Consider the following 27,549-nt stretch of genomic DNA (forward strand, 5'->3'; position numbering starts at 1 on the left):
AAAGAAATTTGTTTTAAAATTCAAGAGATTCGGCGTAAATAACAAATATTGACGTTAAACTGCGTTTTAAGTTTAAACCATTTGGTTTGAAATCTAGAAAATATTGTAACGAATATTAGCAGCAATAAGGGATACTATCATCGCTAAGCCGATGCTCAGCAGCGACTTGAATGCACATCAGTAATTCAATCATTGTGTCTACACATATGTACGTACACGCAGCGGAGAAGAGACGCACAAAGAAATGTAGATATCTTATCTGAAATGCTCCCAAAAGTATGCAATTATAATTGTGGAAGTGTCGCACACAAATACACGCGCATATGAGAAGCTATACACGTGCATCTGTAGTTATAATTATATAGCTGATAACTAACTAGTAAGTTGTGGAGATGGAAGCGCCTAGAAATATGTGAACAAGGAAACCGCACATTATAAAAGCAGCAACAGTAGAGGCGCGACAATCAGTTTGATGTAAGCATTCCATCTGTCGAGCAGTAGCAGTGTTATTTTTGAAAAGTACTTTAATAAAGGCAATTTTGCATTATTGAATAGTGGTGTTATGTCTTCAACAGTTTAGTGATTCGAACGTTAGCAGAAGATTGCAAATAAGAGCAATTGCAGTAAATTCGTTACAATATTTTTTTTTCCATATTCTATACCAGTGTTTCAGCCAAATCTGGTTCGTATTTAAATACAAGCCGGATTGGAACACAATCTCTTATACTTTTTTCTAGTATACCAAATAACGACCAGCGGTCTAGTAGTTAGTCCCATCTATGTATTTCTTCTTTATTTACAAAAAAAAAAAAAAATATATATATACTATGCAAGCTGTATCTCATTTCTTGTTTACATTTCACTTGATATATTTTCAGTGAGAAATTGGCACGGACACGAAAGATGAACTGCGGCTATAGGGACTCCCCTTAAATATTTATATTTATGTTCCCAGTATTTCCTCATTGGAAAATTTTAAAATGCTTGATGTGAAAATTAATCAAATAAGAAATTATCATCTGAACTATACTTCTTTCTTCTTTCTCTTTTGACACATTCTGTGATTTCTTTAATTTGTATAAAGGTAAAATTTTAATCCTTCAAAGCGATTTTATCCACTTCGCTTCACTTAAATGCACACTCACATGCATTTTCAATCCATAACTTAAATAATGCAACTGCACTTTTGGCTTCAATTTTGTTATAATAAAGCATTTAACCAATTTGTGTTTCTTACTGTGCACAATAACGCCTTTTAATGAAATTTTAACACGTTTATACCCACGCAAGAATATATTTAGGTATGCGCATTAGATCGAATTATGAAATTATTTACAATTACAAACGTTAACATCGAGAAAAAAATAAAGTACATTTAAATTATTAACCACAGTCTAATGCACATACATACATACATACATACTCGCTCACACACTAATTTTTATTCAGCACATTTTTTTCTTCATCGGGCACGAGCTTTGGCAACTTGTGTACTTTAAATTTTTAAAACGTGCACGGAAATATTTTATAAACTGACTGATATTGAAGTTTATTATTTTTTTTAAATAACTATTTTATTATAAACATTTTTTTATATTATTTCACACACTTTTTACTGCCTCAAATTTAAGTTATCACTACGCGATCGAACGGACGTCTTTAACACTTCGCGGCGCATTGGAAACTGGCAATGGCGGAAACCAGCAACACGAATAATGAGCGAGTGGAACTTATTTCGGTTATTGCAGAGTTCTCTGGTTATTATTGTTTGTGACGCTGTATTTAAAGTGCTATAATCGGTATGGATCCTATAAAATATCATTCCCCCATAAAATTATGCTATATGGTTTTTACATTCATTGCGTTTTAAAATTGCATACTTTTAGGAAAAGAGCTCTAGTGCATTGTGAGCAGTGTTCGGACTGGTAAAAAAAAAATCATGCTTCTTTGGTCTTTTGTCAAAAGACAAACTAAATGTAAGCCGCCGCAAGTTTAAGTTGCCTGATCACTGCAGTGTACTCCAAGCGGAAGTTGCTGCGATTAAGGAGGCGGTGGATAAAATGCTATCCAGTGTTACTACGGTTACGGAATTCAACATCCTCTCTAATAGCCAAGCGGTTATCAAGGACTTTAGTTCAACTACAGTGAGATCGAGGGTGGTGTGGGAGTGCCTGACCTCGCTTGCGATTGCATCGAACTACTTTATAATTAAGATTATCTGAGTCCTGCGCCATAGTGATATCCCGGGAAACTGTCAAGCGGATCTCTTAGCCCGCATCGACACAACGGAACCGGATGAAGATGGCTGTAGGTGGTTTGCTCCTCCATAGCTAGGCCTCGGGCCAGCTCAGCAAACGTTGGGCGGACACCAACCTCCAGGGTAACAGGATCTTTCTGGCCGAAAGTGAATGGCAAGAGGTCTGCTGAAATAATTGGGTTCACTAAGGCTCACATATCAATGGTCATTGGGGTTTTGACAGGGCACTGTCCCATGGGTATCCATGCGGTACGTCTCAATATACTGGAAACTCCATCCTGCTGCAGCTGTATGGAGGATGATGAGGTGGAATCATCAAATCACTTTATGCTTGATTGATTGGATCACCCGAGGATATATCCAAGGTTGAAGTAGGAATCATTCGGAACATTATCGATGCTACCCAACGATTCTCTAAGTAGCTATATCTACGTTTATTTTATTTTATTTTATGGTATGTGGTATCACAACGGACAGTCATGTTGTCCAAGTGAGCTTTCCCTATCAGGGTAGCTACCACCAAACCTAATCTAACCTAACCTAGTACCACATTTATCTTTATATGATTAATTGCGCTACTTTTATAGATATTAATGGCTTGATTATACGCAAGCCAAAGGAACGGGTGCGTTGTGCAAATATTGTGTTCTTTTGCCCCATAACTATGCCGGAAAAGGGAATCATCAACACTTGAAGACATTCGTGACTGAACCATTCAAAAAATGGAAGAATGCCATTGAATGCTTTGAAGCGCACTCAAAGTGCAAATATCATGCTTCTACATAGTATTATTTACGCTGATAATTTCATAAAAACTTAGACAAAGGCGGTGCCTGATATACGATCGCAGATTTAAATCGCACGTATGGAGCAAATAAAAGTAAACAGAAGTAAATTGGTTTCAATTATTGAGGTGATTAAGTTATGTGGCCGGAAGCAACTAGCTTTAAGGGGAACAGATGACTGCGGACCGCTAGATAAAGAGCCGGACCACAATGATGGTAATTTACGGGCACTTTTATGTATGAGAATAGCTTGTGGCGATGAAATGGCGAAACTCATTTTGAAAATGCAGCTAAAAATGCTACTTATTTAAGTCCTACCATTCAAAATGAAATCATTGCAACTTGCGGAGAGATAATTCAACGCAAAATTGTGGAAAGGATAAATAAGGCTAAATCTTTCTTTGTCTTTGTAGACGAGACAACAGATATTGCACAAATTGAGCATTATCCCTCTGTGCGTTATATTGACATCGATTCTGGAAAATATGTTATACGTGAGGTCTTCTTGCAATTTGTAGCTTTACAAAAAACTATTGGCCATTATATGGCGGAAGTTACATATATTAAAACCTTAAGGGCAATAGGTATAGTCGAAAAATATAATTATGATCGGGCAGGGATGTGATGACGCAGCTGCAATGAAGGGAGGTTTCAATGGAGCACAGGCTGTTATCAGAAGGCAATTTGCTGCAACTTTGTATGTACACTGCTGCTCTCATTCTTTAAACCTTGCATTGGGGCATGCTTGTGAACTGTTATTGTTAGGACGCTTGCGTCCTTTTTCAAAAAGTCTGCTAAAAGATCACTAATTTCGACTGAAAAATTTAAAACGTTATTTCCACAAGCTACATCTTGTAAGTTAATTTCGCTCTGCGCAACTCGTGTGCATGTGATGGGAATTAGTGTGCAAGATCCTGAAGCGTATTTCAGGGTGACTATTGCTATTATATTTAGTGATGATATTTTCCTACAATTAAAAGACAAATTCATTCAACATAAATAAATTATTCAGAAAACGAATTTCTTTGTTCCATCGATTTGCTCTTTGAAGTAAGTTAACATCAGTGAAAGTGATGCAAAAGAATTTGAAATTTATAAAGGTATTACAGTAGAATCCCGAAGAAGTTAACTCTCGAGAAAGTTAGACGTTCGGCTAATTTGAACGAGCTTGAGCGTGTACGTAGCGCTCTAAAAAGTTAATTATTGGTTAACTTTTCTGAGCTTTTTTCAAATCCAACCGTTTTTTGGCAATAAAAACAAATGCGGGTATTCCCTTATTTCTGTGTTATTGTTAAAGGTTGGTGTTGCTGACGTCAGCATTGACGACATTGAAAATTGGAACGACCATCAAATTACGGAAGATGAAGAATCAGCTATCGAGCAAGATATGCAACAACAGAAAGTGAGTTTTTCGGAAGCAGTTGGATGAGAACAATAATGATACAAATCAGATACCAGATCTTATTAATATGCGGGCGAAAATTTTCAAAATCTATTACACAAAAGAAAAAAAAACAAACAAATCTCGACTGCTTCTTTAAACCAGCTCTTACAAATTAATAAGTACATATCGACGTGCCATGCGAAAGGTAACACTTACAAATTTTTTTTCAGAGGAGTTCTTTGTAAAAAAATTTTAAAGTGTTACTTTTTGTATGGCACGTCGATATCTACAAGGTCAGTAAATTAATTTGTCTGTTCTGTGAACTTGAAATCAGCCAGTATAAATTAAATTTAAGTTTATGCTCTGTACTGATTCAAACTAAGTCATTTAACCGTCCTGTGTATAGATGGGTACCCGGGTACCTTTTGCATATTCAAAAGCCATTTTTAAACAATCTAAAAATAGAAATGAATTAAAATTTTGTGGCATTGTATGGGAATAAATTTTCTACAAAAAGGATAGAAATTTTTTTCAAATATTCTTTCATAAAGATGGTTTTTTAATAAATGAGTTTTTTATTACTAGTTTTTCATGGCTGGGATACCCAGGTACCACTAGGAGTTCTCACGTATGAACTAGGTACCACTAGGAGTTCTCACGTATGAACTGCCTTGTGGTACCCGTGTACCCAGCCATGCGAACTAAGAAGACAAATTATTCATGAACAAGACGGTTAAATAAATTCAATGTGTTATATCCCAAAACTATGTTTATTACTGCATTTTCATTTTCGGAAAAGTAAACTACTCTTGAGACATTTTTGTTAACTTTTTCGAGATTCGACTGTTTTAACACCGAAACAGTTATTTCTGAGTTTGCCTTATGGGAAAAAATGTAGTTAGGAGGAAACTTGTAAACGGCCAGCATCAGCTATTGAAGCTTTAGACCAATGTAATAAGAATGTTTTTCCAGCAATATATTCTTTGTCAAAAGTTTATGCGACATTTCCGGTAACTACATGCTCGGCTGAAAGATCTTTTTCAACACCTAAAAGGCTAAACAGTTTTTTACGTATTCATCAAAAAATTATAAATGCATTGATTGGTGTAAAAATTAATTAACTTAGACATTAACTTCTTACTTTAACTGAATTTCTTTCTTTTTTCTCTTGTTACATATTCTGTGATTTCTTCCATTTCTTTAATTTGTCTAAAAATAAAATTCTCATTCTTTGAACCGATTTTATTCACTTGACTTCACTTACATACATTTATGCATACATACATATTTCACTCCCTAACTGCACCGTTGGCTTATATTTGCCGATATCAGCTTAACACGGACTTTGCATCACCCAATTAACCAAGTTATTAAAATAAAACACTAAAAGAAAAGATATATAATAAATTTATATGCCCACTTTCCATATTTTTTTTCTTTTTCAAAAAATTAGTAAACATTGTAAAATATCGTTTTGAATTAAAGAAGAAATCCAGCCGAAAAAACTGTGCCCCGAGAGTCGTGAGTATTAATATACCATTAATAGCAAGCGTAAGTCGCCTTTGTGCGCGATCGGCCAGGAGCCACAAATGATTTAAAGAATTGTTATTTCTTTTCAGCAGACGCAGCAGTACCAAGATGCCGCCGCCGCCGATAAAGTGATCGGCGTAAACCTCTAATACATACATACAAATATTATGAAATTATTTTCAATTCAAAAAGTGAACCGCAAAGCTATCTACTTTGTGATACTAGAAAAAATTACTATCAAGAAAGAAAATGAAAATTTAACAATTTGAACATTGCTTAAAAATCAGTCTAATGCACCTACATATTTATTTATTCTATTTATTTATTATTTAATACTTATTTGTACAAGTAAGACTCTGTCTTTTAGGTCGTACATCAATTACATCAAAAAATTGAAGTTACATATAAATAAACCTAATAAAGAATGAGTACAAAATTTTTATTAAAAATAATAAAAAGCATATATGTATATAATTATTAATAGTGTGATAGAAACAATTCCAGACCAACGTTTGAAGAATGAAGGTTTGAGATATGTAAATTAGGGTAAGTTAAGAGTTTAGGAAATATAATACTGCTTGTTTGAAACATCCTGCATTACGAATTGCTTTTGTTTTGGAAGGAAGTGAGTTCCATAGGCGGATTGTACTGACAAAGAAAATTCTAGAGGATGTCGAGTATTTAAAAGCCGATATCAACAGAATTAAGGTTCGAGTGGACTGACACAAGGTTAGCTTATTAAATAGGAAAGGGGGATATTGAGAATGCAGAAGTTTGTGCAAGAAACATAGATTTCTCATTTTAAGAAATTGCAAACGTCACTCCCGAGTATTTTCATGGCATACGAAGATATGCGATCGTACTTTCTTTTGGAAAAAACAAATCGGGCGGCATTATTTATGGCCAGCTGAAGTTTGTTAAGCGATACCGAATCAAGGTTACCATATATAAGTTCACTGTAAGAAACTTGAGGTCCTATAAGAGTTTTGACCAGCTTCAGTTTAGTGTCTCGCGGTAGTAAGTAGGCAGTTCTGTAAAGATGGCGAAGGGTGTTATATATTTTACCCACCACAAAGCTGTTATGGTCAGCACAAGACTAGAATTAATTCTGAAGCATAGATTGGTACCCATATCCTGAAAACCTATTTTATCATCATTTAGCAAAATTTCAGGAAGGCTGCTTCAATCGTATGCTGCGTTTGCTATTGCAATCGCCTTAGATTTTGACGCATTAAGATGTAGCTTATTTGAGCGAGCCCTGTTACTTATGCCCTTTAAGTCATTATTTAGCCTAACATATAAGTCTTCGGAGAGCCCGATCGGGCGAGACATGTGGAGTTGGGTATAGTCAGCGTAAAGATGTATAGATAGATGCGTGGCGGCAACAGGCGGCTATGTCGTTGATGAAAAGTGTAAACAATACTGGTCCCAGGATTGATCCTTGTGGAACGCCCAACGTTATGGACTTTAAATCAGAGAGTCTATCACCGCGCTGAACTCGCTGGAATTGGCCAGTGAGATAGTTTTGTATTAACTTAATTGCATAAGGGCTGAAATTATAGTAATTTTCGAGCATGCGAAGTAGTATTTTAAAATCAACCATATCAAAAGCTCTTGGGAAATCTAGAAGTACTAACACCGTAAGATCGTTGTTGTCGTAAGCTGGACGTATATATTCCAGAATCTTCAACATGGATGTAGCACAATTATGCCCTTTTCTGAAACCTGATTGGACTTCAGACAGCAAGTGGTTGTCATAATATTTTCAATTATCTGCTTTGATAGTAGCTTTTCGTATACTTTGGATAAAGCAGACAGTAGGCTAATTGGTCTAAAGTCTTTGCAGGAAACCGAAGAATTTGATTTAGGAACGGGAATAACGTTCGCCGTTTTCAATTCACTTGGAAATCTACTGGTTATTATAGAAAAATTAAATATTTGTGTCAGTGAAGAGATGGCAAAGGGAAGTGTAAGTTTGATAAAATGCAAGCTAATGCCGTCGATTCCCACGTCATTAGACTTAGTAGCCATAACAGCTCCTAGCACATCATTCTCAGTTACCACAGTGAAATCAAAAGTACCTGAGGTAGGCCGCCTTTTTACTTTGGCTACAGCTATTTTACCATGATCGTTATCATCTTCATAAATAATAGCATTAGTTTCACTATGATTTGATTGGCCACGTAAAAAGAACGAGTTCATAACATTGGAGTCAATGCTGCACTCAAGACGATCTTTTTTGGATACTCCTAAGGAACGAAGATTTTTCCAAATCATTCTAGGAGGTAAATTAGTATCAAACTTAGCATTCAGATAAGCTACCTTAGCATCGCGGATGTAAAGATTAACCCGATTTCGTAAAACGCGGTAAACTTCCCAAAGGGTTGCATTATGTGATCGCTTCCACTCCCTGTACGCTCTCCCACGATTTTTTATTAAATTTAAAATTTCCGCTGTAAACCACGGCTTCTTATGGCTTTGAACTTTTACGGTTTTTAGGGGAACATGTGAATTAAAGAGGTAATTAACAATGTTATAAAAATATTGCAATTTTTCATCTAACGTAGAAAAATACACATATCCACTCCAATCAAGACGAGAGGCCTCCGTTTAGAACTTCTAAGTTAACACCGTTGTAGTTCCTATATGCTAATTAAATGCCAGTTTCTTTAGTGTTAAATTTCAAGTCATACGATAATATCTGCATTTCATGGTCAGAAATGCCTTCCATGGTCAAAAAGATTTACGAAATTGACATTATTAGCACATACCAGGTCTAGCAGACTAGACTTATTGTTGGGAGCAAAACGGGTCGCGAATTGATTTATAATATGTAAATCACACAATTCAAAGCCGCCTATGATGGACTTACTACTATGTATGTATACGTACATACTCGCACACACATTAATTTTTATTCAGTGCAATTTTTTTCTTCAGCCGGCACTTGCTGACCTGTCGCAGCTTCTGCACTTTATATTTTTGGCATTAACACACAAACATACAAGAAAATATTTTACAAACTGACTTATAATGAATTTAGTAAATTTTTTAAAACAATTATTTTATAATTAAAATGTTTTTATATATTTTCACACACTTTTTACTGCCTAATATTTTAGTTATCACTACAAGATTGAGCGGACGTCTTTAATACACTTCCGCGCATCGGAAACTGGCAATGACGGAAACTAGCAATACGAAAAATGAGCGAGTGGAGCAAGCTTATCTAGGTTAACGCTAAGAATTTACATCTCTACCTCCGCAACCCTTCCAACCAACGCTTACGCTTAAACTCCATGGACAAAAATATCCAAAACGCCTAAGTCCTACGTAAAAGTGGGCAGTCAGGTTATTTTTCCTAGAGACCCTATGGTACAAAATGTTACATACTTTCCTGCACATTTGATACTGTTTCAGATATTTTTGCCGATGGAGTTTTAGCATTAGCGAGAACATTCCTTTGGTATTAGCATAGAATTTAAGTGAAAATTCTCTGGATCTAATAAAACAGTTTTGTACCAAAGAAATTGAAATTCTGCATTAAGTTTTTTGTTTGTACCTTAATTAGATTTGCATATTTTTAGTATGTATGGTGCTAGGCCTTAATTTAAACACTATTTAGTTGATTAAAATATATTCTTCATTCAATAAATGTTTTTATCCGGGAGCAAAGAAAGCGATAAAAATATAAAAGTGACAAAATTATATATTAAATATATTTGACTTTATTTCAATTCTGTACAATTCTATGTTTTATGGCACATTCTAGTTACATTGTTTGTATTGTACATATGTTTAACAATAATGTTTTCTTAATATGTATTTAACAATTTATTATACGATGGAATAATAATAACATTAATGAAATATAACAATTCATTTACATAATTAAAAAAAATATGAACAGAAACAATGCGTAAAATACAGTGCTTAACCATATCTAATTGTTAGAAATTATTGTATAATCTGAGCATAATTTTTACAATTTACTTAAGTCAACTTGTTTAAAAACAGATTTTATTTATTTTCGGGGAGAAAACTTCTTTACTAATTATTCTAGGATTTCATACCATATGACAATATACTTTAAAGTGTTTATATCTTATGGTAAAAATATGATTTACATAGCAACATTTCCCGTGCATATCTACAAGACAAAATTTTTTTTTATTTTCCTACATAAATTTCTAAATAACAATAATTATCAGACACAAGTACTCTTATGTGAATATGTACATTTGTTTGTAAAATATGTAAATACTTTGGACAATGCACAACAATATTTGCAGCTAAAGTAATGAAGTAGCAATTAATCTAGGTACATATGTATCTGTATTAGTAAATTTATATGTTTATATATTTTTATATACAGCAGTGAACAGAAAAAAGCGCTGACAATTTTTTATCAAAATGCGTCTGCTCAGTTCTTTGTTTTTATTTTCCATATTTTAAAACAAAATATCTGTTGATTTTATAACTGAAGTTGATGGAAAACAATCTCAAAAACATTTTCGAAAAAAATTCGATAAAATTGAAAACGAAAATTTTGAACTTTTTATTTGGAGCTGCTTAAATCTTTATTTTGTAAGCAGCTTTTTAGCCCCGTCAGAATTAGTTTATTTAAATATAAGTTATAGCGCTCTCGCATAAATTTTTAACATTTTTTTCTCTAAAACCCGTTTTAGATGTCCCTACATACAAAGTGGAAAATATTGTTAATATAAATGTAAACCTGAAACACACATCGGAAAAATGATGTTTGAAATGCAGTGCGAATATTGCGAAACCTATAACTTGTGCTTTGTTAAATAAAATCGATTGGGCTACAAAACTGCCTACTCGAAAGATTGCACAAATTTTCAAATAAAAATTACGAAATTTTCGTAAAATTTTGTCAAATTTTCCAATTTTTATTTTTTTGTTTAATAATTTCTTGATCAGTTTGCATAGTTTCAGTAACAGAATTTATAAAAGTTTTTTTAAAACTTTCGAAATTAAAAACAGAAAATTTTAATTGACGAAATTTGAAAAATATGGCCACTACTATTTTCCTGTTCGCTGCTGTATATTTTGCTTGGCAACATTATTTACATTATTATGACTTATACTACGCACTTATTGTTAGTAAAAATATTTACGAAAAAAAAAAAAATGTGTTCTTATTTATAAGCATTTTTTTCCGTATTTGAGGTGAACGACAAAATTATAAGCTCACCTCAATATCAAATATGTAATGAGTAAACTTCAAAGTCACACATGTATTAAGAATGTGCTAAAGGACATGGAACTGTAGGGGAGAATCCTGGTCATACATTTTCTTATATGGAAAAATTTAGGACATTGACTTGAAACATGCACTGCGTAAATGAAAAATGAGATATGCTTCTTACCTATATATGTATATCTTCCCCATGGGTTCAAAGAACTTCGCAGAGTAAGAGAAAACTTCTTAAACTAAGGAACTTTCAGTAAGGAACTGCTAAATGTTGAATAAATCTTTGTGTAGAATACGGCGATTACCTACTCCACAACATATTAAACCCAAGCAGAGATTTAAGAGACTAATTAGGTAAGGCTGAACTGGGTGGTCTAAGAGGGCCTCACATAGACTGAATGAGGACATACTTTTACCAGAAGTTCGCTCAACAACCAAGCTGGGAAACCATATCAGAAGATCTGAAAGCTGTGCCACTTCTAACATCTATCTATCAAATTGTTGGAAGGTACTTTTCAGATTTGACAGCTACAACATCATCTGCATACTCAATAAGTTTGATGCGACCCTCATCGAACTTCCTGAGCAGTGTACTCCTGCATTCCGATTTTGTGACCTCATACAGCCCCCACTGTGAAGTAGACGTTCTGCAATCAAGTAAGCAGCCGATCCATCTGATTGGTGGTGGACTTTATATGACCATCCATCAGCCTCTCAAATGTTTTGAGCATAAATGATGCTAAACTAATGGGCCTGTATTGCCTGGGATATATATGTCCCATGTTGTTGTTGTTGTTGTAGGAAAACTACACGGATAGTTCTACATGATTCAGTATTATGCACCCATCGAATATTATTGTCAGCCATGCCACGATCGGCCTACTAGAAATTTGTAGTATGGCAGGGAATGGACCATCTGGGTCCAGCGTTTCAAACACAGATTAACATTTTCTTTAGAGTCCATTCGATTTTGGTATTGGCCCCCAAGCTCGGCACTACCAGCTCCGCGATGTGGATGTAAGTGCTATCTGATGGCTGTTTTGAAACATCTCCCGGTGGGAAATGTAAATGAAAAGACAATGGAAAGCCCCTCAAAGCAGTCTTCATTATTATGTGACAATTCCAAGTTCCCTTTCTTTATTAGATCTTGGACTATATTTCCCCTTGCTGGGAATTTCCTCAACCTCGATGTCCCCACCTTATAATTATTATAATGCGGCTGAAAGCTCTTCGAAATAGGCCACCAGCCTACCGAGCGCGCTGAGTGCATTGTTGCCTTTAGACATTACGGAGCCTGGTTCATAGTGGTCATGAGGCGAAAGTTATCTCGAACACGAATAGGCCCGAATTAACTTTGACATGTTTCTGATGGACACAGTTGGAAACTGAAGCAAAGCATTATTATTTATGTTTGCATAGCTACATATGAATGAACTTATAATTTTGTCGAGTATTTGTGTGTGTATTTTAAATATTAATAACTATATTATTTACATTTTAAAAATATGTATATTTGTATATAATGCACTATAGTTACCAATAATTTAACACATTTATAATTAATTTGTTTCCAAACACCCATTAGGTGAAATTAAATTAAAATAATTAAATTTTTTTATATTAAAATTAAAAATTATTTAAGTTTAAGTTTGATATTTAATAGTTTCTATAAATATTTTAATTAAACTTACATATGTAATTAATTTTTTGTGGAAAAATTTTTGGCATTTAAATAGCAGAATATTATAATTAAGTTAATATAATTTGTAATAACATAAATTCAATTTGGATTTTATTTTTCAATATTAGTCTTTGAATATTTTATTACCGCTAAGCGTAATAAATTAGCTTTTTGTTGTTTAACTACAGCAGAGAATAGAAAAAAAGCAATGGCAGTTTTTTCAAATTTCTGCGTAAAACTACGTAAACCCGCATTAAAAACGTTTAAAAATAAGAAAAAGAATAGAGAAAGTTTTGAACTTTTTATTTAGATTTTACTAATTTTTTTTTAGTCTAACAAAGTAAAAGTTATAGGTCTTTCAGAATTCACATTGGCTGTTTAAACTTTTTTTCCGAAAGGTGCTTTGTACTTTCTTCCATACCAAGGGCGCATAGTTATATTTTACATATTGAAGAATGTTTTAAACAGTCTTCGGAAAAAAATTTCAAAAAACAATGCAATATTTTGTACTTTGTTGGACTTAAATTGATTCGGCTGCAAAAGGGAATCCAAAAAAAAATCTGTAAAAAATTCTAAGTAAAAAGTTTACAACTATATCAAATTGCAAGAATTTTTCGAAAACGGTTTTGATATTGGTTCGCATAGTTTCAATAAAAAAATTCAACGCAGTTTTAATATTATTGAAAATAAAAAATTAAAATTTTATTGACGAAATTTTATCAAAACCGCCACTGCGTTTTACGGTATCACTGTTGTACGGAATCAGGGACAGTGCCCTTTAATATGCAAACATGCTGTGGCGAACAACAGCAAAGCAAGCAGCCACACAATCATATAAACATCAAAGCTAAGAGCGAAGAAGAAAGAGAAATAGTCACGCATGCATGTAATCACACATACACATGTATATAGCTACATTAACAAAAATGTGATACAAAAACGAGAAACAAACAAGCAAGTGTTCGAGGCGGCTCTTCGCTAAGGTTTCGCGCCCTACGATAAATAGACAGACGAGGCAACTAAGAGCATAAAAGCAGCACATGCTAAGGAATAATGATACAGTTTACGCCATAAGTGAAGTACGCGAGTAATTTGATAGAAAAGTACTAATACCAAAGTAGTGTTGCCAATAGAGAACATTTTGCTATACTGAAAATTTGAGTAATTTATTCGACAGTTCAGCGATTCGAATTATAACAGGAGTTGAATAATAATCAAGAATTCCTTAAATTCGTTACAATACATTTAACATACTGTAAGCCATCTAGGCCATAGACCAAGTTAACTTTTAAGGGTTTAACTAGGCAAGGGAATCATTTGAAGAGACAACGTACTACCAATATCTCAAAAAATTTATTAGGAAATACGCAAAACTTATATATATCGATTGCAGGAATAAATTTAAGTCAAATACCAAAATGTTTCACATATTTTTAATTTGCACATATTTTTTACACTGCACTTTGGAAACTTCTAAAAATTTGCACTACTGGCTTTACTTTAATGTTTAAATAGTGAATTAAAAAAAAAAAATCACTTTTTTATACATTTTTCCTGATTCTTAGGACTTTTCGAATGTTGAACATGAACAAATTTTAAAATTTATTTTCAAATTCATAGTCGTGGTAGTTTTCCTTTCATTTAAAACAACAGTGTTACACTTTTTTATTTTTTTATGAATTTTATATCAAAAATTTTATTTTTTGTTGACACATTCAGTCTATGTGAGGTCTTTATTGACCGGCCAGAATCCATACCTAAAATATCAAACACTTTCATATATACCTTAATATTTACATAATATATAGAAAATATACTAAAAATAAACATTTTTATAAATATAATTATTTTTTTGCATTTTTATACATGCAACAACAAATCATATGCTGCTCGAACGTCCCATACCGGTGCACACTCCGGACGTTGTTGTTATATGATGATTCCGTAACGCTATTTTGTTAAAATGTATTAAGGGGGTAGCTCTTGCATTCGAAATCTGTGTTAAATAAAATGTTATAAATTATCTCAAATTAAAATCACAAACATATAGGCACTCCTTGGGTATTTCAGATAGCTAAAAACAGTGTTGCCATTTTCGTTCTTCTTTTTTGAACAAATATTAAAACTGTATCGCTAAAATAGTTCGCTGCTCAGTTAAACTGATAATAAGTTGTACAACTATTAAGCAGGCTTGACCAATATTTCACACATAACTAGAATGAATATTTTGAGTGTAAATCAATGGTCACCAAAATTGACACTTTAGATGTATTCATGGCGAAACCAGACGAGGTGGTAGCACGGTGACATACCTAGAAACATATATAAAATTTCCATGTACTTTGTCGATGGACTAATGTCAATATCGTACTGCGCCGAAGGTTGATGTGTCAAATCATATTAGAAAGTACCTCTCAGCCGATTTCGGGCAGTTACTCGTTCCGCCATGGGTGTATTGGTAAGAGTGAACTCATCGCAGGGGTAATAACTTAGTAAGTGTTAAACTAGCAACGAGGCAAAATGTATGCCCGCGTGTTTAAAACAAAAAGGCGTAAATTTGCTATGAAAATTTGATTTTATTGCTTGAGTCTAAGCTGCTACTCTTCTTGTCTAGCGACTACTAAACGAAAGGAAAGGGTATACAAGTATGTGTAAAGTGAGCTTTAATAATTACTACGATCTCTGATTAGATGTTTAAAGAACACTTGATATAAGAAAAAAATGTACGTACAAAGCAACACTGTTTCGATATCTAACAGCAGAGTATTTTCAACAAACCTCGTCAACATGCTGACAAAATTTCGTTCTAACCCATGGCCATTTCATAGTTCGTATTAGCGTATTTCGAAAATCTTCACTAAACAAACAATAAATATAGAATGTTATAGAATAGTTGGCAAGTTCCATCAAATTTGCGAGAGCTCGAAACACCTGAAAAAGAAAATCAAAGATTTAATTTATTTACTATTTATGTTCATAAACCACTCTACATTTCTTAAAAAAAGTGGCTGATACAAAAAAAAAAAAAAAAAAATTGTTACACTCACTTGAAAAGAAAAGTTCGGCAGTACCTCTGATGCAATTGTCATATGAACAATGGCCATTGGTGAGACACAAACTAAGAACAGGATTGACGTACTCCCTGCAATGCGATAAAGTACAATATTTTAATATTAGATACTAAGAAAGCAATATCAACGTTTGATAAAATGTAGAATATGTCTTTAATAAATATGGTTGTAATTAAGTAGTAAGTCCGGAACAGAATACACTTTCTAATAGTGCTTAGCCCATAATGATGCAACATTCACACTTCGAGAAATAATTAATTTTTTTTCTTTTTTTTTCTTTCTTTTCGGAACAGTCCTAAATTACCACGATTTAACTGTTTTGTAACTTATATAAGTTAATACCATACTTCGTTAAACCCATTACCACATGATCAGCAAATTATCATGCGATTTCACACACAATTCCACTGGCAAAACGCTAGCATACTTTGAAATCATATTGCAACCAAAAATGCAGTTGCGCTGCACGCGCATCCGCCGTCTTAGCTAAGGAAATTAAACACCTTAGGTGAGAGAAACACCCGCAGCTAACAAACCAAACATTTCAGGTGACAGAAACACGCGCAATCCTTATTCTGATGACCAGGCATATTTGGTCACGTAGGCCGGCTCAGGCTTAGGTTAGTTGGTAAGCGGTAGCTTACAGTTAAGATAGTCTTGAACTCACTCGCTAGCTAAAGGCACATAGTGCCGCCTAACAAAGTTTGGAATAAATAATGAAACATAAATTTAAGTGTCAAATGAACATAGTGCCGTCTAACAAAGTTTGGAATAAATAAATAGTAAAATACAAACTTAAGTCTCGCGTTTTATTTATCTTATACTAGCAGACCTGGCAGAAGTTGTTCTGCCCTAAATTTGGCCTATCGGCACACATTTTAATAAGCTTTTTCCGTCTAACTCTGACCTACCCCTCTACACTTTTTTCTAATCTTTTTATTCACTCCTCCCTCCGCCTTTTTCGCTTCAGCTCCATCTTCGTCTCATTCTATCTCTTTCTCAGTCTCCTCTCTTTTCTCTTCTCTCAAGTTTTTCTCCTTCTTCTTTATCTCTTATTGCCAGTCCCAGAGGGCAGTATGTATTTTGTTCCAGTCCTATTCCGAGTCTCAGTCCCAGTCCCACTCCGAGTCTCAGTCTCAGTCCCAATCCAGTCCTAGTCCTATTCTCAGTCCCAGTCCGTCTCTGGTATACTTGCCAGAAAAAAGCATCGTAAATACTAATATAGGCAAATTTATATACGAAATTTCAGGCAAATCGAATAGGACGTATGCAAATAGGTATGTGGGTATTATTAATTCTTATCTTTATTTCGGCTTCGCATGCATATTTATAAGTTTTGCCAGGTTGATGCGACTAAATCGAATATCACAATGAACTTTAGAGCTCTCAGCAACAGCTTTCATTTGATATCCATAATACACACACATTCTAGGGGTATCCGGGTCCATGTTTTGGCCTATATCTCGAGACCCTAGTCACTCAGCGGTGTAAAACTTACTCTGTATTATAGCACATATCAACAGCTTCAATTTTATACCCATAATATAAAAACACATTCTAGGTGTATCCGGGTCCACGTTTTGGGCTATATCTCGAGACCCTAGCCTCCCAGTTGTATGAAAATTATCCTGTACTATAGCACTCATCAACAGCTTTCATTTGATATCCATATTGTATAAACACATTCTAGGGGCACCCGGGTCCACGTTTTGGGCTATATCTCGGGACCCTAGCCTCCCAGTTGTATGAAAATTAACCTGTACTATAGCACTCATCAATAACTTTCATTTGATATCCATATTGTATAAACAAATTCTAGGGGCACCCAGGTCCACGTTTTGGGCTATATCTCGAGACCCTAGCCTCCCAGTATGGGATTTCAAAATCAACTAACCATCATCTCTCCTTCCTATATCTTTCCTAAAAATTTCATGGCAATCTTTCTATCCGTTCTCGAGTTATGGAGTGACAATCAAAATGTACACTTCTTTTTATATATATAGAATAATTTTTGTGTTGAATTGTTATCAAAACACGCGATTTTTTCTTTTTAATATTCAAACAGGTCATATGATGAATTACTTACCGCCAGTTTGACACCTCCTATTGGGGCTCTTTGTTGTTGTTGTTCTTGTTGTTGTAGCGATAGGGACACTCCCCGAAGGCCTTGGGTAGTGTTATCGAGTTGATGGTCGTTTGCCGGATGCAGATCCGGTACGTTCCGGTACCAGGACCGACCATTTCGGGAACGATTTTTTATGACCACATGCGACCTTCTAGGCCATACCGCCCTCCCACCCCCTAGATCCATGAGAAGTTCGGGGTCGCCAGAGCCTCGGCTATTAAAACAGGATTCGCCACGGATAGGCGAGGTTGACAATTGGGTTTGGAGAAGCTATGTATTACGCTGGCCCCTTGAATCCAGTATTTTAGTGGCATCTTACGACAGGCATACCTACCGCGGGTCTTTTTGTTGGTTATTTTCTTTGCACGACAACTACATTCGCAATTCTTTTGAAGTTGAACTTTAAGGCAGCAATGAAAAAAGCTTTTTTAAAGGTGAAATTAAAAAATAAATGCGTACGGTTACGATATCGCAGAATTGCACTGGTAAAACTTGATATTTCCGTAAACTGTGACTTCGAAGTACAATTCGCAGGTCAATGTGTTTCGCAAGTAGCGATTGGAAGTACGCTTATTTGTAAGTGTGTAGAAAACAAAATCCTAGTAAATATATATGCTCGAGTCACATTAGAGCTCAAGTTGAGGACAAACCTACATCTCAAGTCTTAAGCGTTGTCGAACTTGAGAATTACAGGATTGTCAACAAATAATGCATTTTTTCGATATGGCAAAAATGCTGATTGCTCTCAACTTGTACTCAAACGTGATTCTCTAATTGAACTCAAATGCAATGTTCTAATACTGCATATTATAATGAAAATAAAATAAAATATTGATATATGATATTTTGTTTATGACGCCATAAAATATGTTTTATCTATGGCGCCATGTATACATATATTGACATAATTTTTTTGTTTTACACAAATTGCAGATTTGTTGCTTTAAAACATAACTCGCTCAACTTTAATTTGTTGTATTCCTTACATACATACGTGGGTGTGTATTTACCAAAACATAACATATAACTTCATTTTCACTGAAGGTATTCATTTTAATATTTAAATTTACGAATTGCCAAAACTTGAGCGTTGAGAAGAAATTCCTCATAAGTTTGAGAACCATACATTTCTCAAAATTTCTATAAGGTTGAAGAATATTTGAAATGATGTTGAAGATCAAAACAAGAACTATATTTTGAATACGAATCAAAGTTTGCAGAACATACATAGAAAAATATGGATATTAACTTGAGCTTTAGACGGTTGGGGAGAAGAGATATTTGGAGAATGATGCAGGATAATAGCTTGAACGATTTACTCAAACGCTGCAGAAATAGTGTCTCAATGATTAACAAGAGTTATTGGCACAGTCAGTAACTCCAATTTACTGTAATCTCCAGCAACTATTTGGTCCAACAATACCAACTTGCTCGGTATATGGGTAAACTTCTTTTTATTCTTGCCTCCAGCTCTGCGCGTTAGAGCTGCAAAAACTATCGATAGTAACCTCATTCGATTTTTTTGGTAGTATCTTAAATTAAGAGAAGCTTGGCCTAAAATCTCTTCGGAGGTTATCGCGCCTTACATTTATTTCTATTTATTTAAATCATCGTATTACAAATGCTGCCCCGCTTCAACCTCCAAAAAACGGAGTGTAAATAATTTTCTACAATTTTAAATACATATGCTAAGGTGCTGAACAAATTTGGTATGGATTGGTTAGCCCAATCCAAAGCTATGAGAAAAAATATACTTCGAAAAAAGTAAACACGATATTTCAAAGAAAACTTAATATCGAAATTCTAAAGAATCGATGTTGTTATAAAATAAAATAATTAAAAAAAAAATTGTTAAGGTAAACGGTTTTATTGAAAACAATACTTACATTAAGTAATAATAATACAAAGAGGTAGAAAATAATTAGGTAGGTCATAGGTGCTAGTCATAACACTCCTCATCAATCTAGGGCGTTGATCAGACAATTAGTAAAAGTGTTGGACGCGTCAAATAGAAGTAGTAGTAGTAGTGATTTATTTATTTTCTTTCAACTAGTAATTACAAAAGTAAAGCTAAATTAATTAAATCTATAAATATATAAAAATAAATAAAGATTCCAGAAAATAACAATAAATGTTGTGTACCTTGATATCACTTATAACTAAACAACTCATTTAGGAAAATTGACAATAAGTTCTCTATACTTAAGGTAATTTCTTATATAAACCCTTAGGGATATTTACCACCTTCTGCAGATCTAAAACTTTCTCACCAAAACAAATAAACCGTACGTTTTATATATAGTACATATCCCAATGAAGTGATGAGTGTCCTTCAGCTACACATAAGTTGCACATAAAACAGTTTTTGGAAAAACAATTTTAAAACATCGAGCATTAAGATTTAGCAAGCCACCCCTTGCTCGGAAAATCAGACTTATGGCGTTCACAGAATAGTCATCGTTAAAATAGGTAGAGTACATAGGTAGCAAGTCGTAGTAAAATCATGTGACGACTGAAAAGACTATCGGCATAGTCTGCAAACTCTTTTTGAAATAATTTCTCTAGTAAAATTGGTGTGCTCATATTAAGCGATGCGGAAGAAAAGTCAGCACCGTGTCGATACTTTCATAAACGTTTCTCCACTTTTTGACACAGTACGACCCTTGTCTCACTGTCTCCTCTGCTACAACTCGGGGCAGTATATTTGTTAAAGCATGTGAATGCGGCGCATGGTGTGACTGAATAGCGACGATAAACCTGATTCAAGGTGTAGCATATAGTTTGGTGTATTAGCTGGTAAAAAATTAACTTTTTTAAAAAGAAGCGAAGAAATTTCTCTACGCATTCAAACTTATCAACACCCCAGACTTGAGTACCATAAAACATAATGGACATACATGCTGCCTTGATAATTTTCATCTTATTTGAGATACAAATGCGAGGGTTATTTATGTATTTTGACCAGAATTTATCGCTGTTTTAACCTCAGCTAGTTTTGCCTCGAGGTGCTTTATAAAAGATAGTTTGTAATTCAAGAGAACTCCCAGATAATTGTATTCATATATAATCTCAATAAACTCGCTACCATAAGACCAACGAAAAGAAGGAGACCCGCTACATTCCCTGAATACTAATATTTTAGATTTGGCCAGGTTAACTCTCAAACCCCACTGCATGCTATACACGTTAAGCCATTTATCATTTTCTGTAAGACAGTGGCAGAGTCTGCAAAAAGAACGATATCGTCGGCGTACATAAGTACTTTTACTGTTGTGTGAGCAACCTTTACACCGCCAGAGAGACTGCCACTTAAATCGTTGATGTATAATGAGAACAGAGCTGGACTCAGCAAGCAACCTTGCCGTACACCGTATTTAACAGTAAAATACTCTGAAAGCACTCCATCCAGCCATACCTCACTGGCTGTTTCTTCATAAATGGAGCGCACAACCTCTATAATGTGGCTGGAGAGGCCGAGCTGGGCTAACCTATAGAAAAACATATTCCGTGGAACTGTGTCAAAAGCACATGAAAAATCGACAAAAAAGGCGAAAGTTTTCTTTTCGCACCAAAGTTTAACTGAACTATACTAGTTAAAATAAACAAATTGTCCATTGTAGAATAGCCTTTACCGAAACCCGCCTGGAATTCAGAAATTATATTGTTACAATCAATCCAAGCATTGATGTGGCTCAGAAGCAAACCAGCGAAAATTATGTATATTGAATCAAGCAGTGATAGCCCCCTGTAATTGGATGGAAGATCGGGATCACCCTTTTTGAAAAGGGCAACTATGATAGAGTTACAAAACGATTTAGGAATTGGTTTCTTTAAAAATATTATGTTGAAAAAAGCAAGAAGCTCAGTTAAGAGACACTCTAGTGCGTACTTGTAAAACTCATAACAGATACGATCTCGACCGTGAGCCTTGTTGTCTTTTAAACCTTTGAGAACCAGCTGTAGCTCACGGGGCTCAAAAGGAGCATCGAGAGAAGGGTTGATCACCAAAGGCAACGCCCAGTGCATGCAAGGAACTTCATTTGGAGGACGATTTTTAACGAGTTAGCAACCTTCCACCAGTATTCCGAGTTTCTGACAGTATTTAATAAGTCAATTTCCTTACATTTATATTCTAACTTTTTCTTAGCGCAGAGCTTGAAATAACCAGAACGTAGTGCAATATATAACCCACGAGTTCTTCAGTATCACTGACCTAAGTTCATCTAAGTGTTTCAACGCCTTAAAACATTGGCTGTCAAACCACACCTGCTCCGGAATAAAGTTGGATTCCTTGCAATAATCTGCTGCCGCAGTTTTTATTTTATTTGTCATCATCTGTATTAGCAAAGTCACACATGGGCGTTGAGCTGATACGACTAGGATACCTTTGCGCATGCACCTGTTCCACGGTATCTTCGCGGGACATAAGTGTACGGGAGTATTCCTTTCCTTCACGAAAACCTCGAAATGAATGCAAAGCGGCATATCATCCGAAAAATCTTTTTATCCACTGAAAAATTTTTTTTTATTGCGTAATCTCTAACCGAACTATCAACAATACCGCAAAACGTAAATTCACCAGTCACATTACCAGCTAGCCTTCCATTTAAGATAACCCCGCCAACATCTTCGACTGAACCCAGAACTCTTTAACCTTTGCATCAATGACCACGCCTTTTGACTTTCTGCTTTCCGAAACCCCAGGCATACCAAACACAAAGTTTATATCTATATCTTGCAATTTACCTTCTCTCGCATTTAAATCAGCAAGAATATAAAACGAGGTAGGATTCTGGCTAACTTGAAAGTTTTCCAAACGTATAAAATCATCACAACACTTGTTACATTTCAGGTACTCGGGGATAAACCATGTATTCTCATGGAGATTGACAGAAAGAACAACACAATCAGAGACGCTAAGAATCTGTATTTTGCAAAAAGATTCTAAACACCTTTTGTAACCAAACAGACACCCACCACTAGCGCGACAAGCTTTATTTGTCTTAACAGCATCCACCCAATGTAAAATGTATTCCTTAGAAAGGTGATAAAATCTTGATTTGTCCTCAGAAACTACACGTGTCTCAAACAAAAAGAAAACATCAAAAGAATAAATATACGCAAAAAAGTTATTAAACTTAAGCTTACTGCGTAAATTCGCTACATTATAAGAAACAATTTTGGACCGCACTGGACCCGCTACCCATGACTGCAACATCGCCACTGTCCACGACTAGTTTTTCGAAACCATCCCCTTTAAAATACCATAGTATGTAATATCTATATTGCGTAAGTTTTCACCATAGAAGCTACGAAGCACAACCTCAGCTGGTTGTTCATCACATATTAAAACTTTGTTCGTGTTAAACGTCATCCACCTCTGAATCACACACATTGAGTCGTTTTTCACAAAGATTTTATACGAGGGGTCAAGCTTCGATAGAACAGTTTTTAATCGAAGTAGAGCCTTCTTGTGCTGCTGTTTTTCTGCAGTCAAATCTTTTTCAATATATATTGAGGACCTGGACAGTTTTTTTGAATTTTTAAGTACCTCGCTAGCCATCTCCGCTATAGAAAATTCCGCAATTACGCCCATTTTATTTTTATTTAAATATAGTCTACGCGCCACCCGGACCTGTATATGCTTCAAGTTTAGCTTATCCCGGCATAAAGCTTGAACCACCGCCTTAAGTGAGCCTTCGTTTGGCATACTTTTCATAAGTAAGACCAACTGAATTTAATCAGGTTATGCTACTCCTCACATTTTTAGAAATTTCACTTGCCCAACTCTTCTATTTAATTGTCTGATCAACGCCCTAATTTGATGAGGAGTGTAATGACTAGTACCTAGGACCTACCTAATTATTTCTAGCTTGTAGTATTATTATTACTTAATGTAAATATTGTTTTCAATAAAACCGCTTTACTTAAAAAAATTTTTTTATTATTTTATTATCACGCTCTTAGTCTTTATTTAATTGCCTATTATTTCTAATTCTATTTAATTAATTTAGTGACTCATTATTACAAGGACTCTTTCCTGACAAGTTGTTACAATCTAAGTCCTCAATAAATAATCCTTCCAAAGACTCGACTCAATTCTACCGGACTGTATGTAAAATTTGTTCCAAATATGAGCCAAATCAGACCACAAATACGAGTATTTTTAATATCTCGATCCTTGCAGCACCTAGCGGGATTTTTTTCATAAATAAATTTCTATTTCTGTATGTATTATGTGTTCCAGATATGAGCCAAACAGTACCACAAATGCGATTTTTTTGAATATCTCGATCCTTGCGCCTCCTAGCGGCGATTTCTTTCTTATTATTGTATCTTCATCGGGTTCTGAACTACATTCCCAGTTTCAAGCTTGTAGCTTATCGGGAAGTTACTTAAATTTTATTTCCAAAATTCGTAAACAACGGCCAGCTACACAGATTTAAGCTAAATAGAACCGTTCAAAACTAAGACTATCGCTAGTACCCTCGATAGTTTTGCAGCTCTCCTATGCGAGACTCATGTTTACTCAGTTCAGACGGACTCAGCCTTCCTGTACGAAAAAATTTCTTGTTAACATTTACTTGTTCTTTTCTCAATTTTTTCAAACAGAATGGGAAACGAACTAGCAAAATGTAAACAAGAAATATGCCCGGACACGAAAGAAGAATGGCGTTTAGCTCTTTAAGGGAATCTTCGTTATTATTAAGGTTTATTTGTCATTGTGTTTCATTGAAAAAATTAAAAACTTACCTGACTTGAATGGAATTTTTACACTTTTATGTACACAAAAGTATGTATGTATGTATGCATGTGCATGTCTTAGATCGAATTATTAAATTATTTTCAATTCAAAACGGCCTAAAAAAATTTTATCTAATGCGAAAATTGCCAGCTTAACAAAATTAGCCCGCACTGAAAAAGTGTATTACAAAGCTACAAGAAAAAATTACTATCAACAAAGATTACGGAAATTTTTAATACTGCTAAAGAGACTGTCTAATGCGCTACATACATACATACTCGCAAACACATTTATCTTTCTTCAACACATTTTTTTCCTTCAGCCGGCACTTGTTGAGCTTTAGCAGCTTGTGCACTACAAATTTTTAATATAAATACACAAACATACGCGGAAATAGATTACAAACTGACTTATATTGAACTTAATTAATTTTTTAATACTATTATTTTATTATTAACATTTTTTCAATATTTTCTCACACACTTTTCACTTCCTAAACGTTAAGTTGTTACTGCGCAATTAAGAAAACGTCTTTAAAACTTCGCGGCGCATCGGAAACTGAAAACTGAGGAAACTAGCATCACGAATATTGAGCGAGTGGAGCGAGGTTGTTACGGTTATTGCAGAGAACTCTACCTCTAACTTATAATATAAAATTCTCTAGTTATTGCTTTAGTCACTGTATTCAAAGTGCTATAATGGCTATAGATCCTATAAAATAGTTTTCTCCCATAAAATTAAGTTTTTTTTGGTTTTTATGTTGATTGTGTTTTAAGGTTGCCTTTTGGCTAAAAAGCTCTAGTGCATTATGAACAGTGTTGGGATTTCTAATCACCCTAATCACCCTAATTGGTGCTTTCAGCCAACACAACTAATGAGTCGTTGGGTGATAACTTTCTGAACACACCGTCGAGTATTTTTGATTGGAGTTTTTTTTTAATCAAATTACTCAGCAGAAATGTTTTTAATGTTTATTCACTCAACATTTTTATTTGGCTGTTTGGCAGTTCTTTGGAATTTCAATGTGTTGGTTATTAATACAAATTTTCCGCTTAATATTGTGTTGAAGTGTAAAGTATAAAGTAAGAAGTCCTTTCCTTAAAATTTAAGGATTATACAATTTGGCAGTTGGCTCAGCTCGCCGTTTATAAAACAAAATTTCTATCACCAAATTGACGTTAATATAATTGCAACGTAACAACAAAAATTGTACTCGCTTAAAACGTCAATATTACTGCAGCATTCCACCGCTGATACGGGACAAAGAAAACGCTGCTTGACTTATCTCGATATCCACGTTATAAGAAAAAGCTCAAGTAAAATTTCGTTTATATTTCGTGTGAAAAGCAATAATGGCTAAGTAATTTTGACATCCCTCAAAGGAATTTGTTATTCGTTTTCTCTCTTTTTAATTAAAGAACATTTTTAATCCGAATGTGTTAATTTTAACAAATTTCCATCTGACACATTGCTGAATCTGATTGTTCTATTTTGCAGGGAAGTGATTTTATATAGAATTGAGTGATAAAGAAAATTTCGAAGCTACATGGCTGCTACTATTTATCACAAGAAATATATATGAAATTTTTCTTGCTTTTTTTATGATGGATACATAGCTTTGAGGCCAAATACTGTAAAAATGTGAACGATTCGTTCCGAAAAGCAACGGAATTCTCCAGTACCAAAATCGTGGTCAAAACTTCGTACACTGCTGGCAATTCAAAAGAGCTTTTTCCCTAAAAGTATGCAAATTTAAAACACACGTTCCACTCGCTCATTATTAGAGAATCTTATTTCCGCCATTGTCAGTTTCCAATGCGCCGCGAAGTATTAAACACGTCCGCTCAATCGCGTTGTGATAACTTAAAATTTAGTAAGTGAAAAGTGTGAGAGAAAATATTGAAAAAATGTTAATAATAAAATAATTAATTAATTTCAATATCAGTCGGTTTATTAAATATTTCCGTGTATGTTTGTGTGTTTATTTAAAAATATAAAGTGCACAAGCTGCAATAGCCCAAAAAGTGCCGGCTGAAAAAAAAAAAATTGGATGAATAAAAATTAATGTGTGTGCGAGTATGTATGTAAGTGCATTAGACTGTCTTTTAGCAATTTTAAAAATTTCCGTTAGTTTCCTTCTTGATAGTGTTATTTCCAAGTGTCACATTTTTTTTAGTGTTGAAGCAGTTTTCAATTGAAAATAATTTCATTATGCGATCTAATGCGCATACATACATACATACTTGTATGAACACAAAGGTGTTGAAATGCCGTAAAATGATTTATTGTGTTTAGAATGAAAATTGTTTAAATGTTTTCAAAAAATGAAATATAAGCCAATAAATTGCAATATTCGATTTATAAAATTAGGAAAAAATGTTTGGAAGTGCGCATTTTAGTGAAGTGAATAAAATTGCTTGGAAGAATGAAAATTAAATTTTTTAACAAATTAAAGAATTGTAATGAATAAAGATGATGTCAGAAGAGAAAGGAGATAGAAATTCACGTAAGGTAAGTAATAAAAGTCTTACTCGATTAGTTTTCACTTCAACCATTTCTAATTGTTTCAACGAAAAACTGGTAAAATAAATTTAAAAAGTTAAGAGGAGTCCTTTAAGCAGCCGTTAATACGAAGTCATCGTTCGAATCTGGGCATAATTCTTGCTTACGTTTCGCTAGCTCATTTTAGATTCTTTCTGAGAAAATTGAGAAAAGAACAAATAAGATATAAATAAAAAATGTGTTCGGACAAG

General features: G+C 34.3%; 1 protein-coding gene and 1 long non-coding RNA gene across 13 annotated transcripts in view; one reads left to right on the forward strand and one right to left on the reverse strand.

Moving 5' to 3' along the window:
• The first annotated feature begins 888 nt into the window (after positions 1-888).
• Positions 889-6,237, forward strand: LOC137248931 (uncharacterized). Its single transcript, XR_010952218.1, has 3 exons — positions 889-1,084; positions 5,880-5,947; positions 6,046-6,237. It is a non-coding gene; the product is annotated as an uncharacterized lncRNA (long non-coding RNA).
• A 6,656-nt stretch (positions 6,238-12,893) lies between these two features.
• Positions 12,894-27,549, reverse strand: part of LOC137248932 (probable G-protein coupled receptor B0563.6) — a 232,513-nt gene continuing 217,857 nt past the window's right edge. For all 12 annotated transcript variants that reach the window (XM_067779925.1, XM_067779919.1, XM_067779918.1 and 9 more), the window contains 3 exons: positions 15,903-15,997; positions 15,634-15,786; positions 12,894-14,851 (listed from right to left, as the gene is read on the reverse strand). In XM_067779925.1, coding sequence (XP_067636026.1) covers positions 14,735-14,851; positions 15,634-15,786; positions 15,903-15,997 — 365 coding nt within the window. In that variant the 3' untranslated portion in view covers positions 12,894-14,734. The remainder of the gene's footprint in view (positions 14,852-15,633; positions 15,787-15,902; positions 15,998-27,549) is intronic.

This window comes from Eurosta solidaginis, chromosome 4 (assembly GCF_040869045.1).
Source record: "Eurosta solidaginis isolate ZX-2024a chromosome 4, ASM4086904v1, whole genome shotgun sequence".
NCBI lineage: Eukaryota > Metazoa > Arthropoda > Insecta > Diptera > Tephritidae > Eurosta > Eurosta solidaginis.